Below are 14,682 nucleotides of genomic sequence, written 5' to 3'. Positions count from 1 at the left end.
GGCCAAGACAGCCACGCCAACTTAACCTCTGCAACCCTCCGCCCCTCGTGTGCTTGATTGCGCTACTGCCAGCTCGCTCCCCTGCCCTCTTTCCCTTTGCTCAAGCAATAAGGCGGCACTCGTGAAGACATCATATTTCTTTCTCACCCTCACACACTTTCACTCGCACATAAAGCACAAAGTGCACGGGGCGCAATAGGATCTTATCGCACTTGGACTTTATACGGAACATGATACAGCTTCACTTTGGAGGTCACTCTTGTGAGGTGCATTTGCAAGCAGCCGCTTGTAATTCCATCATTTGACCATCTGTGTCCACAAAAGTTTCCATTTATTGTCTCGACATTCTTTTGCTGTGGAAGCGAAATTTTGTTATATTGAAATCGCATACACATTTCGTTATATTGAGGTTCAAATACATGGTGGTCTACGGACAAGAGGCTATGAAAAGTTAAATACTTTTTTATATCGAGGTTTAACTGCACTACCAAATAAATGAGTTTTTTTCTGCCTCTTGTTTATTTGGACCCGCTGGATAGCTAGACTGATTTCATCAGCCCCGTCAGGGTCGAATTAACAGAAGTCAACTCTAACAGCACCTGAATGGCACATAGGCTCATTCATCAGTTGTGGGGCTCTCACCCGTACTCTTGGGACAAAGGAATGACAACACGGTAGTGCAAATTACAAGGGAATTTATTGCACCTTTCATACACTAATACTTGCTAACCGAGTTGCTATCCACAAAACGTGCCAATGGGCGCGTGACAAATTGCGGGAGTCTGACTCACCGCGACCGGATAGCAAGCGAAAATGTTCGCCGCATGCTGGACACCAACACCTGGTCATTCACTTGTACGGTCACACAAACGGTGACGCGTTCAAACGATCGTGTTCGTCCATTCCGGTGTAGGCCTCACGAGACGCTCTCGCAGAAGAATGGATCAGCGCAGGCACGGAAAGTCCACGCTGCATGCCGACTCGGAGCCAAAGAGGAAAAGCCCTGTCGCGCCCGACCAACCCCGCCGTTAGGTGGCGCTAGCAGCGCCACGATCGTGCAATCTCTCGTAATGCACTGCAACCCGACCGACCGCCGGCGGCACTAAGCTACGTGGAGAAGCCGGATTACAGGAGACACGAGACATGCAGGGAAAACAACATAACGGGACGCGTGAGAGTAGCATCCCCACACTGTGCATGTTTGTTTTAATTAATGTGTTGAAATTCTGACGGCATAGTGTGCACAAGGCAAGGATATTCTCCCCACACATGAAATTTATGTAACACAAACACTGCATAAAAAAGGCACCTGTTGATTGTCCACATTTCCCTTGTTTGCCCACACCCCCCCATACAAACATACCTCCATACGGGTCGTAAATGGGGTACCCCACTCCCACGTGGGTGTGGTGGTGTGTGTGAAGGTGCCTCTGGGGAGGAGGTGATCGGGATGACCCATCAGTGGCAGTGCTGGGCGACCCCGTCACACCACCAGGAGGAACTGCCACTCCCGGAGGAAGGCCACCAGGGCCTTGTGGACCCATGGCTGCAGGTCCTGGCCCAAGCACACCTTTTGCCAGGTCGGCAGCACCCCCCATCACCACAGGGGGAGGCCCCACAGAGGATGACCCCTCACTTCCAACCCCCCGCGACGGAGGGCCCTTCTCGGGAGGACCCCCTTTTGGAGGACGCTCCCCGGCCACATGTGGAGATGGTGAAGCTGCTGCACGCTCCTGGAGCTCATGTATCTTGTGGTTGCTGCTCAAAGAGAGAACAGAACAAGGCATGATTCAGACCATGTTTATTAAGAAGGCACACCAGGGCAGTTGTCTCTTCACCAGCATATATGGTTGACATTACGAATCACACTTTGAGCAATACTGCTTTTGGCGTGTGCCGATTGCCCACCCCATTAGAAACAGACACAATCGCTAATTAGCAAAAGTAGCACAGTTAAACCTCGATATAATGAAGTCAATGAAATTGGCACTTTAATCCGTTATACTGAAATTTGACCATTTATGCAAATGTGTACAAACGCAAACATATTTTTCTTGCACAGGAGCCATGAAAATTTCCAAATTATCCAGCAAACAAAATAAACAAAAAATTTCGATTACACACAAACAAACACACACACACACACACACACAAAGAAAAAGGAAGGATAAATGAAAGAAGAAAAGGGGGAGAGGGGGGAGAGATATCTTATGGAATTTGTGTGTCGGCGACCGATGATACGGTTTCATGCCATGTCGACGATGTCATTACATCGAAGGTATGATGTGAAGTCTGAGAAGCTTTCGCGTTGACTCAGCCGCCGTGGCTCATAGTCTTGCCCGCAGTGGAACGACATTGCCAGCGGACCACTCTTCACACAGTCTCACCAATGCAGCATCAAAACCAGTCAGACGCCACAGAAAAAGCTTGGCGTTAAAATCACATGAAAGTGGGTTGACGGGCGACAACCTGTTGGTCAGGACTGTGATGCTTTGAATTTTTGATGCTTCGAACAGTTATAAAAAGTTAGATACTTCATTATATAGAGAATTTCGTTATATAGTTATTCCTCAATATAACGAAGTTGTACGCGCAGCGAAAAGCTTCATTAATTCAATGTTTTGAAGTTTCAAGAGTAAGAACAACTTCACACGTTCCCAGAGCATTCCTCATGGATAGAATTTTGTTAATAAGCACTTATAGAGATCGGACCATAACAAGTTGCACTTTCACCTGAAAGGCGAATCATTGATTGAAATAGCAAATTATTAGAAAGTTATACGAGTTAAGGATAATAGCTTTATCAGCGGTATGAACTTGCAAGCAAACATTCACTTACTAACTAAATTAACAAGCACAGTGTCATGCCCGCGCAGGGAAACATGAACACATCTCGCTTGTTGACCATGGACACTCGCTGTCAAAACGCTGACCTGAGGAAGAGGGCAGTAGCAGCAAGCGAATTGACTTTTGTGCTGCCTGTCGCTTCAATGGGAACTAAGCGCAGCGCAAAAGAAAGGTATCAGCCCTTGGTGTATCTACACTTTGTACGCATCGCAGATTGCTTTCAAGATAGGGTGCGCGCGGCTGCCCTAAGCTGCTGCTGAGTGCAGCCGATTACACCGCCGATGCCCGCCGCAGGAACAGGCATTTAAGAGCTCTCCTCTAAAATACAGTTTTCAAAAGAACTATGATCGGGAAATGAAAACAGTTCGTTACAAGGAGATTTGACTGTATCGAAGTTTAATTGTAGCGGTAGTACTGGTAGCGGTGGCAGAAGTAGTAGTAGTAGTAATATAGTTGGCTTATGATATGACTAACAAAAATCGGGCCCCTCGGTTAACCCCCTTTCTTCTCGTTTATTACATAACGAGGGTCTCGAATCCAGCAACATTGATGCCTTCAGATAGCATGCGTGTGTTTATTGACCAGTTGCCTTCACCCAAATAGATCACATTCTCGTGACGCCTGCTGCTGAAAGGATGTTCCACATCCGCCGCCAAGGTCTGCGAGTGGTGGTGCTGGCTAACACTCCCAGGGTTCTACTAGAAAACATGCATACCCAAGAAAGTGGATGGGGAAATGGCACCGCGGTAGCTCAATTGGTAGAGCATCGCACACATAATGCGAAGGTTGCGGGATCGTTCCCCACCTGTGGCAAGTTGTTTTTTCACCCAATTTCATTTCCATTAATTTATCGTTTATTTCGTTTATTAAGCACAAGTAATGCCCCCTATGTTGTCCTGTCAGTGTTTGTTGGCTTCTTATGATATGACTAATAAAAATCGGGCCCCTCGGTTAACCCCCTTTCTTCTCGTTCATTGTAACAGTATGGCACTTTTAAAAATGTTCAGTTATATCTGGATGCACTTAGGGTTTTCCGACGTTGCCTATTCAAAGTGCTGCGAAATGTAAGTTATAACCAATAAATTGTTATATCAGGGATCGTTATAAGTGGGTTCGACTGTACTGCGAATTCTGCCCAACTCGATGGCCAAATTAGCACGCAGTCGTGCACTCAGAGTCCAAATTATCGCATAGCACGCTGCAAGATGTCAGAATAATCAAGCATATCTGAATTATCAGTCGGCGAGCGTGCAGGCAGACAGCTAACACAAAATTAAGAAACCAAGAGGAAGCAAACATGCATAAGGAAGAAATGATACAATTGCAAACAACAAATAATGGACTGCATGCCGACACACAGTGATAGCAATTTAGCGCGTGCGTAGATGTGACCACATGCAGATACATTCAATGTAGTAATGCAATAAACCTGCCCATCTTTTCTTTCATTTTGTATTCTCGTTTGTGCTACACTCAGCTGTGGATTCATACCGACTAGCCCACTTGCACCACTTGCACACAAAATTGCTACAGTAGCACATGCCTGGCCACTGAAAGTTCCGAATGATATAAGAGAAACAAAGTGGTGCTACTGCAGTTCGTGGTCTCTTAGCACTCAATATTCAATTCTACTACCCTACACTGCTTTCTGTATGAGGAGAATGCTAGCTTTATCTTATTTCGTTTGTTGCACATTATGCATGCAAAACAAAATTTTCATGCCGACTATAACTTCTAATCACAAATCAGTATTCAGTTCCTCTTCTTTCTTTTTGCCATGTATGTGTGGTTTTGTCAGCTACAAGCTGTAGATTTGAGTGTTTCTTGAAGGCTCGACTAACAGGGGCCACACTAGGCAATACTGCACCCATGTACTGCCCTGGTTGGTGCATACTGCAGGTTTTTTTTTTTATTTTTAGCATTCTATGATATTGACGGCTGTCAACATGGCCGATATCATGGCAACACGCATCGTGCTCAGGTGATGAACAGCAGTGCAGATGTCTGGGCATGACTCACCCATAGTGCTGGGACACTTGGTGCAGAAGGTCCAGTGCCTTTGGCGGTCCCTGAGGCGGTGCTACGGGTGGTCCTGGTGCCTGTGGGGGTACCTCAGGGGGAGGGACATGGAAGCGCAGGTACGGAGACGCTCCATAGGGTGTAGACAGGCTCCGGTACACCGGCTCAAAGGCCATGTGTGGTGTGAAGTGCGACGGTAGGTAGCCTGGGTGCAGGTAGGCGTAGTTAGCTGGCGGTGGCGGCCCCGTTGTCTCCATGGTGGGCTTCTGGCCACCCGTTTCCTTCTCCTTATGTTCCTTGGGCGTGCGTGGTGGTTTGTGTGTCACGCTCTTAGGAGGATGCACAACTTCCTTGGGCACAATTTCTGCAGGGGCAGGAGGGGGCGCTGCCTGCTCAGGGGGCAGATAGAATAACCGCCGCTCATACAGCGAATCATAAGGACCAAATTTGGTCTCCGGCTTGGGTTCCTCCTTGCATTCAAGGTCCTTGGTCAATGCAGGGGGTGGCTCAGGAGATGGCCGGCGGGGTGTCATGGATGGTCTTGGAGGAGGGGGAGCTTTCTCGGGTGGCGGGGCCTTATCTACAGTTGGTTCCTTGATGGAAGCAGCAGTGCCCTTGTCTTCCTTGAAGGGTGGCTCCACTAAATGTACACGGTAGGGGTCATAAGAAAATCCTGGAGCCCCTTGCACAAAGGGGCTAGCAGCACACAGGGAATAAGGAGGAAACTGAGGAAAGTCTGTGTCTGGCTTCTTCCCTTCCTGGGAACGGGAAGTGCCAGCTTCCTTGGTTGATTTGTCCCGACTGCTGACATCCTTCTTTGAGTCTTCTTCAACTGCAGATCCTGGTCCAGCTATGGACACAGGCTTTGCCTCAGGTGCCTGCACCCCAGGAAGAAGGTATGGGGGCTGCCCAAAGTAAGGGTACACACCATACAGTTCGGAGGATGTGCGAGGAGGCTCTTTATCTTTTGCTGCTTCTAACAGAGGAGCAGCATCATCGGATATGTCCGAATATGCTGGACTCTGAACACTCTCCTCCAGGTGAGGTGGGGCCTGCTCTTGTGGGGGTCCAGACTCTGTGAGGGAAGGCGGTGCACCTTCAGGCCCTACCTCATCCTGCATAACCAGTGAGCCATTGCCTTCCGGCTTGCGGCTCTTGCTTTTTTTGTGAGGTCTCTTGTGGGGTCGGTTGGGGTCAGACTGCAGAGGAGGAGTCTCCACAGTTGCTGTGAGCACCTTTGCTGGACTTGAGGGTGCCACATTTGCATGAGGTGACTCGGGAGAACACGGGGTTGCAGGACCACACACAACAGATTGACGCGGGGGAGTGGAAGCTCGTGGCACACTCGCTGGCACAAATGAAAACACTTGCGAAGTGGGGATGCTGACAGTGACAGACACAGGGGAAGTGGGGGGCATGGGGGGTGCGGGGGAGGGTGTCGCCGACACTGGTGTTGTAGACAATGCTGCTAGTGGTGCTGGTGCTGCTGATGCCGGTGCCGGTGCTGGCACCTGCACCGGTGCAGGCGTCTGAGGGGCCTCCTCTGCAGGAGGTACCGAATCAGGACTGGGGGGCCGGCTGCCTTCTTCTCCACCATCAGAAGTCTCCTCCTCACCCCCCTTTGCATCCCCACACCCATGCGCATGACTCTGGTGGTAGCGCAGGCCATTGATGTGTTTGTACTTCTTGCCGCAGTTGGGCTCCGGGCACAGGATGAGGGCCGGAGAGCAGGGAGCCTCAGGAGTGGGTGTACTCCGCGCACGGGCCCTCTTCTTGTCAGGAGGACTAAGCTCCAGCTCTGGTGGCTTGCTCCGGCGGCGACCCTCATTCTTGGCTGGACTGCAGGGGACTGCAAATCGGCGCCCTTTCCCGTTGCGAAGCTTTCCCTGGACAGGAGCTGCACGGGCCGACGCTTCAGCATCACCCCGAGCCCTCTTTGGACGTCCCCCCTTGGGGAGGCCACCCTTAGCATCCAAGTCGCTAGTGGGAGACTCACAAAACCGTGGAGGGGCCCAGTCGTGCCTTGTGCAGTCCAGCAGGGTGCCCACGTATGTCTTGCCTCGCCATGTCACGTTCACCACCAGCACACCTGCATCAACAAAAGCCTCAAGGTTATCAAAATGTAAGAGTAATTTCAGTAGCGTTAATGCTGTCATCCATGGTGCTCCAACAGCTATCAAGCCCCACATTGAGAGAAAATGGAGTCACAATGCAAGAAAGAATTATGTTACACACTGGTGTCTGCACTACGTGCTAAAACCAAACTTATCCTCTCAGCAGGCGAAAGTAATATGGCATGATGATGACAGCACAACAATGGCATGATCATGCTACACCCCCAGGACTGAATCCTGAGTGAGCACCAATGCAAGTTTCATTTTCTGACGACTTCAGCAGAGGATAAACAGAATGATTCTACCCGAGACAGAGGTCATGGAAATTGAATTAGATTCTCTAAACAGCTACCTCCACAATAAAGTATAATACATCTCGCATGAAATCGAAGACTTTGTACAGAGGCAGGTAGGGTTACAGTATAAGGAGGTGCATCTCACCGCCTTCCGTCTCCTGCCAGACAATGCCTTCAAGAGTGACACTGGTTCCGGGCTCACAGGGCCCTAGACAATCGGGCTCGGTGATGGTTCCCACCGACGTGCACAGCACGCCACTGTCCTTCCGCTCTACACTGGTACTTGCCGCTACAACCTTTGCAGGACTGCCCGGGCACTCCACCTGCAGCATATGTACAGCATTGTGTCAGGGCATTGCTCCAAACGTACCCCTGCCACTCAAGGGGCCATGATAAGCTCACCCAGACGGCAGTGTTGTCAATATTCAAGCCAAATACACACCAAAACAATAGAGAACGTGTAATCTCACTCAGAAGGTGTTCTTGCCTGTTCCTTCAGCCGCTTGAAATTCCTTTTATCTTTCAGATGACTTCGTGTGTGTGCCAGAAAGGCTTATCAGCAGAATGTACAGCCACAACTGGCTGTACAGCAAACTAGCAATGCAAAGAAACTGTTCTTTGTGTGAATCTTTTGCTGTACAAAGTTAGTTATGAGATCGTGCCTGTGCTGTCTAGTCTCGTTTCTGTATCTATCTTTCTGATAGCCATCTTATAAAGGTCCTGAACATTTCTCCAAGACTTGGAATTCAGGAACACAAGAGTGGGAAACAAATATGTTTATGATAATATATCGTAATGTACAATCAGCCAAATTTTTAACAATATCACACCATAGTCAGATGTACACCAGAGTCGAATGCAGGTTATATCAGTGCCTTGTGGGAATCCATGTCCCAAGACAGTCTCCTTCGTGGATAGAGTCAAGAGGGCGCACCAAGCAGGTTTGGGAAGAGGAGGAAACCTTTATGCAGATCGCGCGTGGGAGTTGCGAAGGTTATTAGCGCCACCAGGCATGTTACATGAGATCCCTCTGACATTGCCTTAGCCTCTTCGGTCACCAGGAAGGTTCCACCACCGCTTCCGTTTTCCCACAAGTGGTTAGTCAACCATGTTTTGCTGTGGCAGCAACTGGTAAGCTGCAGCCACAGCAAAACTGTTTGGTGCACTCTCCTGACGTTTGCCACGCGGGAGACTGTCTTGGGACATGGATTCCCATAAGGCACTGATATAACCTGCGTTCGACTTTGGCGTGCATTTGACTATGGTGTGATATTGCTGAAAGTTTTGCTGCGGCCACTGCTGGTAAGCTGCTGCCACAGCAAACCAGCTGGGGTACCCCTGACAGCCACGGTACCCCAGCTGATAAGTTGGAAGCCGCTCTTTACCTAGAATATTATTCTCCTCAAGGGAATCGTCAGTGATGTCAACTATAGCTAGCTGGCCTGCTCAAAGTGTTACCGTAAAAACCCGCGTATAATACGAGGTTTCTTTTTTTTCCTATTATTAGCGTCCCAAATGTTCGCCTCGTACTGCATGCGGATCCGAACGAAAATTTCAGTCCGAAATTTGGGCTAGAAGTTTTGGTTTCGTTATTGCTGCGTAGCTATGGCTCGACTTCGCTATTACTAAGTGGCTACGGCTTGGTTTCGTTATTGCTGCGCGACGACAGCATCGTTTGTTTATTGTTGAGTGCGCACCTTGGCAGCACACATGCAAACCACACTTCGCGAAGTGCATCTTTTCTGTTCCACATTGAAGGACTAAGATGACCGGACCACGAAAACAGTACTCGGCTGGTTTCAAGAGAAAGGTTATTTTAGCCGCACAGGACATCGGCAACGGTACGGCTGGGAGGCAGTTGGCGTCAACGAGGGAAGCATTCGCGGATGGCGTCACCAGAAGGAAGCCCTTTTCGCATGCAGCGGAACGCAAAGAAGCTTTCGCGGCCCAAAGAGTGGAACATTCCCAAAAATCGAACTCGTCCTGACGGAGTTCGTACGCCAACAGCGAGCCGCACATCAAGCTGCGAGCATGGAGCTTATGCAGGCAAAAGCTAAGGAGCTTGCAAGAGAAAAAGTGCTACCGAGCTCCGCCTTCAAAGCGAGCAAGCACTGGCTTTATCGCTACATGTGCCGTGCTGGTTTTTCCTTATGCCGCCGAACATCGATTTCGCAAAAGCTGCCCAAATCGTTCGAAGAGCTGCTTGTGGCTTTCCAGCGCCACATTATTTCGCCACGCAAGTCCAAGAACTTCCTATGGCAAATCGGCAATGCTGACCAAACGCCGGTTTATCTGGACATGCCATCGCCCCTCAGCGTGCACGAAAAGGGCTCTAAACAAGTTTATGTCCGGTCCACTGGCAACGAGAAAATGCGAGTTACCGACATGATGTGGCGCACGGCAGACAGACGCAAGCTTCCGCCCTATGTCGTCTTCAAGCGCAAGACAGTGCCTAAAGGTGAAGAGCTGCAAAAAAATGTGGTCGTGAGATGCCATGAGAAATGCTGGATGAACGAGAATCTTGTGCTCGACTGGATAAAGTTCGTCTGGTGTAGGCGGCCCGGCGCACTGTTGTCGTTCCCATCCATCCTCGTTTGGACGCATTTCGTTGCCATTTGGCCGACTCCGTGAAGAGGCTGTTGCGTGAATCCGGCACTGAACTAGTCGTTAATCCAGGTGGGATGACGTCTCAGCTGCAGCCTTTAGGTGTTTGCGTGAACAAGCCATTCAAGGACTCGGTCAAGCAGTGTTACGCAGATTAGTTGTGCTCAGGCGAGCCTGCAGTGACGCCGACCGGGCAGCTGAAGCAGGCTTCGCCAGCCGCACTATGCAAGTGGATTGTGGACGCATGGGCCAGCATACCAGAACACCTTGTGCATACCTGCCAACCTGGAGAGATAAAAAATTGGGAGATGTTTTATTCGCGCCGACGGGGAGGGGGAGGGGTGTATTGTTTTAACTTTCAGGCAGCGTTCGATTAATCCTACATATCCTCTCACACTCTGCCTTGCTATGCGATATCACGAGTAAATCGAGCATCACCTTAGCAACTCGGTGAAACATGTTTTCCATCAGTGTTTTCATTTTTCCAACCATAGACCACTGCACGTCCCACCTTTCTTTATTCAGAATGTTTTCTTGAAGACTGTATGCTTGTAGTGTGGCAAACTCAGCTTCAAGAGCATCTAAACCGTCTTCAGCAGATTCCTTGGAATCTCAGGGCAGCAGCTGAGGGAAACTACGAATAAAGAAACGAAGACTCGAGAGCGATGCCTGTGAAATAAATTTCAGGTTGGCCACCTCCGCATTCCTCAAAGTTGCATTTCAGAGTTGCGTCCACATCCATAACGCTTCGCCTCGTCGCATTTCGGAAACATTTTCCGTAGAAGAGGCCCAACGTGGTCGCTGACACTAAGGGGTAGGTTGTGTTCGACGAGGAATCCCTCAAACAGGCACTCCACATGTATGACACTGTCTTCGCAGTTGTTCCAGAGAAAGTTCACTATGTTTTCTTGCTGCTCAGCGGTGCGAACATAGCTTTGATGCTTCACCGAGGAAACGTGCAGTTTCAAGTCGTCTTTGCCACCATGAGACAGGCTGGCGTCGCATCCACACGTTGTACAAAATGCAAAATGTTCTCCTTTTCTTGATGTCAAAAAGCACGGAAATTCAGAAGTATAAGATCGCAAAAACTTCTGCAAATACCTTTTCTTGGGCTTTGATAGTGCCATGGCATCAAGCACACGAGGACTAACTTTACACGGTGCACCGCGTACACACACACACACACACGCACACAAGGCCTAGCCCACACTAATCATACACACAAGCAGCAGCAACAAGATGCACCATGGAGGAAGGCATGCATGAAATGCAAGAGCTACGTTGGCTCTGGCTTCAGTTGGCTTAATAGGCACCGTAGTCGGCTGCTTAGTCGATGATATCTATGATGCCAGTGTGGTTGTTGTTGGTGATGCTGACGATTAAGATGCGGCTGTAGATTCCGCGGTGCCGGTTTTGCAAACAGAGACCACTTTTCGGGAGATTTAGGACAGTGATCGTACAATCGGAAAGTTCAGTAAAAAATCGGGAGTCTCCCGGGCGAATCGGGAGGGCTGGCAGGTATGCTTGTGCGTCGCGCATTCAAGAAGTGCAGCATCTCGAACGTGTTCGATGGCACAGGATGAGTACCTCTGGGAAGATATGTCCGACAAAGAACTATCCGAAGAGAGATCAGCTGAGGAAGACAGTGATTGAAGTGCGGAGTGCAATTTAAATAAATGTTTTCCTCGAGCTAACTCGTACTATACGCGGATAAAACTTTTTTTCCCCATTTCGCGTCCCAAAAATTTCACCTCATACTACATGCGGATTCGTATTATACGCAGGTTTTTATGATAGTTGCAATTGTGATAAACGCTTTCCGAGTGTACACATGGTTGTCGTCCATTGTTTCCTCGAGCTCGTACCGGACCGCAGTTGATAGGCAGGTGTGCGCCAACCATAGTGCACCGAAGTGTAGTGCCATTGGCACCCCCTAAACCCTACAGCCTTATAATGGTTAGAAGCAGCAAAATCAGTAATAGTATGCACGTGCGCTAAGCACTCTCCAGTGCAAGTGTTGTCAGCTATGCTCTTCGGGAATACATAAGCCCTTCCTTCGTTATCCATGAAGCCAAATCGTTCAGAAGTATTCCTGCCAATACCCTGCATGTGCTGAAAGACATCTGTTTCTTCTTTTCTAGTGAATGTACAGGTTCAGTAATACAAAAGGGAAAGCTCACTGCAGATGCCACAACTTACTCGTTCACACGTTTGGCTTCACATCAATTTTTGTAAGCAGGACCAAGCAGGTAACTCAGACAAGACATCTGTCCTCCTGAAGTGAACGGCGCAGTAGATGATGCTCACATTGAACTGTGCATTACACAGAACTATCGCTGAGCTCATCGCTTCTCGTCCTTATAAGGCGCTGACCACCAGAAAGTCCAACGCTTGCGTGATATTGTTAAAAATCTGGCTAATTGTACATTGGTTAATGCATGCGAATGTATTCATGGTTACATTTGCACATGTTTGACTCCTTGCTGCTGGCTTACATAACTTGAGCAGTGCTCAGCCAAAAATTTGTTTTGCTATAACCGCTACCATGTCAGACCTCACATGTCTGGTTTCTCTATAGTAGCAGAAACCTTGCCAACTTAAGTACAAGAGACACTAAAGGTTACTTTGAAGTCAAGTTAAAGTGATAAAGCAATGCTCTAGAACATCTAAGGCGTCCATATAATCGCGAACAAAGCTTTAGTAACCGAGAAATTGAGGTAAATGCATGACACGATTTGAGACCCCCCAGCGACATTCCAGTACTAGCCTGATGACGAAGGCACTCCTCATCATAATTTATGTCACTAGTACTCAACTACTCGTATTAAAAAGATCATTTCATTAGGTCATAAGACGGAAGAAAATGCTACTTGTCTACTTCTGTTAGATTCTAAGAAAAAATTACATTTTGACGTTACCCTTGAGTAGTATGGTTGGTCGAAAGGTTTCGTTTTCGCTCGACTCTGCACCGCACGCGTGTCTTGGAGTTTCAGTTGTTTCGTTATTGCATCGTGCTGCGCTGGTTCTGCTGGCTCACGAAACTTGCATTTGGAACAAGCAGCGAAAACGGCACGTCCATGTGATGTCGTGGGATGCACGAACGGTCCGCGGAACTTGGCCAAGGGCAGTTGCAGCAGCGAAGCCAATGTTACTTATCACTGTGCCAACGCGTGAACCTCTTCGTTCGAAGTGGTTAAGCCCCCGTACCTCTGCCACAGCTCGTTGGCAAAGAGCCGAAAAATCGCACAGTGTGCTCGCTGCACTTTCGTCCAGGGGATTACGAGTTCAACGCCGACTTATTGAAGTCCTGTGGAGTGCCTTTCAAAGCAATGCTTTCCCGTAGCGCTGTTCCGTCGGTCTTGCTTGCATTCTCCAAAGTGCAAGAACAACTGCAGGTCGAAGACGGGGCCGCGAGTGCAGCGTTTGGTTTTCACGAAGGAAAAGCTACATACGTGCGAATATGTACAGCCATGACATACAGTTGCCGTCGTAGTAGTACGCAACAACGCCGGCAGCGCCAGCCCTCAGCAGCAGGTCACGTTCATCAGTGCTTAAATCACTGAAGCCGAGCCCAGTATTACGAGCCAATGTGTCATTGTCAGGGTCGTCCATTGCAACGAGCGTCAAAGTTGGCGTCATAAAATAAAGAACCAGCTTATCGTCGCGTGCTTTCCATTCCGCTAGCCATCATAGTTCCGCTTTCGCGCTGCTGTCGGCTCTGTCTTGGCTCTGTTCCTGGCTGCGCGTTTGCGTTTTGCGCAGAAAAGCCGTAGTGCCGTCTGCGGGCGCCGTTTTACTCACCGACAGCGCAATGTCACTATGAGACCATGATGTCACCACTCCTCGATCGGAGGGCGGGCAATTTGAACTGCGCTAGAGGCACGCGGATGCTTCAGAACGCATTTTCTCTTAAAATAAGTCTCTTATTGACATGAAACAAGCGTTTCGAGGTTTCTGGGATGGTATTTCAACAGTCCACGTTGACTTAATATTAACCTTTAGTGTCCCTTTAAGTACAGTGAAACAAATTTTGTATTCACAGTGTATACAGCAATTGGTTATATCAGTGTTAACTTGACTATTCAATGAACTACCAGTGCCCGCTCACAAAGACAAAAGCCCTTTAGCCAACACAGTGAAGAAAGCAAAGAAAAAAGAGAAACGAAGGAAAAAAGAGGAAGAAAGAAAACAGGAACAAATGCAAACCACATCTAGCAAAGCGACAGAGAAAGCAAAGCAGACATAAACATTGTGTGCCCTTCACAGGCTTATATTGTTGCTTTGAGACGTTAACCCCACTCAGTCGACCAATCAAATGAACTGTCCGATATCAGTTTTCACTGCACAGAATGTAAAGAGTCATAAGCTTGCTTATGTCTTCCTCCTCGAGACAAAATGAAATTCTGAGTCATCATGCGTTACATGTACAATTACCCAAACAACGGCAAGCGAGAAAAGCGTACACAGTGCTTGCACAGCTGCACAGTGCCAGTGGCAGGCAATTTCGTTAATTACAGATGCCAAAGCTATTCGCATCCAATGCAGGAATTGTTCGGGCAATAGCCCGATAAGGCAAGACTCGAGCTACTGCCTGCAACTTTATAAATGAGCCTCACTGGCAATCATGCTAGGCATATGTGCCCACAAAAGCCCCACAACTAAAGAAGCTCATCAAACGAAAGCATCCACACACAACTGGCAACATTCCTATTTTGTCTATCCTTATTTTGTCTCATCTCAGGCAGAGTTGTTACTGTAGCTGCCTTATCGAGTCCTGAGGAGGGAGAGAAGATGGTTGGAGC

The 14,682-nt window shown here is 48.6% G+C and overlaps 1 protein-coding gene across 6 annotated transcripts in view; it reads right to left on the bottom strand.

Annotated features, from left to right (window-relative positions):
• The window catches only part of LOC126541464 (uncharacterized), a 72,530-nt gene that overhangs the window by 10,170 nt on the left and 47,678 nt on the right, over window positions 1-14,682 (bottom strand). For 5 of the 6 annotated variants that reach the window (XM_055076669.2, XM_055076668.2, XM_050188203.3 and 2 more), the window contains 3 exons: window positions 7,422-7,599; window positions 4,867-6,955; window positions 1,364-1,758 (listed from right to left, as the gene is read on the bottom strand). In XM_055076669.2, coding sequence (XP_054932644.2) covers window positions 1,364-1,758; window positions 4,867-6,955; window positions 7,422-7,599 — 2,662 coding nt within the window. The remainder of the gene's footprint in view (window positions 1-1,363; window positions 1,759-4,866; window positions 6,956-7,421; window positions 7,600-14,682) is intronic. The other variant, XM_050188205.3, reaches the window with a different exon arrangement.

This window comes from Dermacentor andersoni, chromosome 2, assembly GCF_023375885.2.
Source record: "Dermacentor andersoni chromosome 2, qqDerAnde1_hic_scaffold, whole genome shotgun sequence".
In the NCBI taxonomy this organism is placed as follows: Eukaryota; Metazoa; Arthropoda; class Arachnida; order Ixodida; family Ixodidae; genus Dermacentor; species Dermacentor andersoni.
This window is presented reverse-complemented; position numbering and strand designations above follow the sequence as displayed.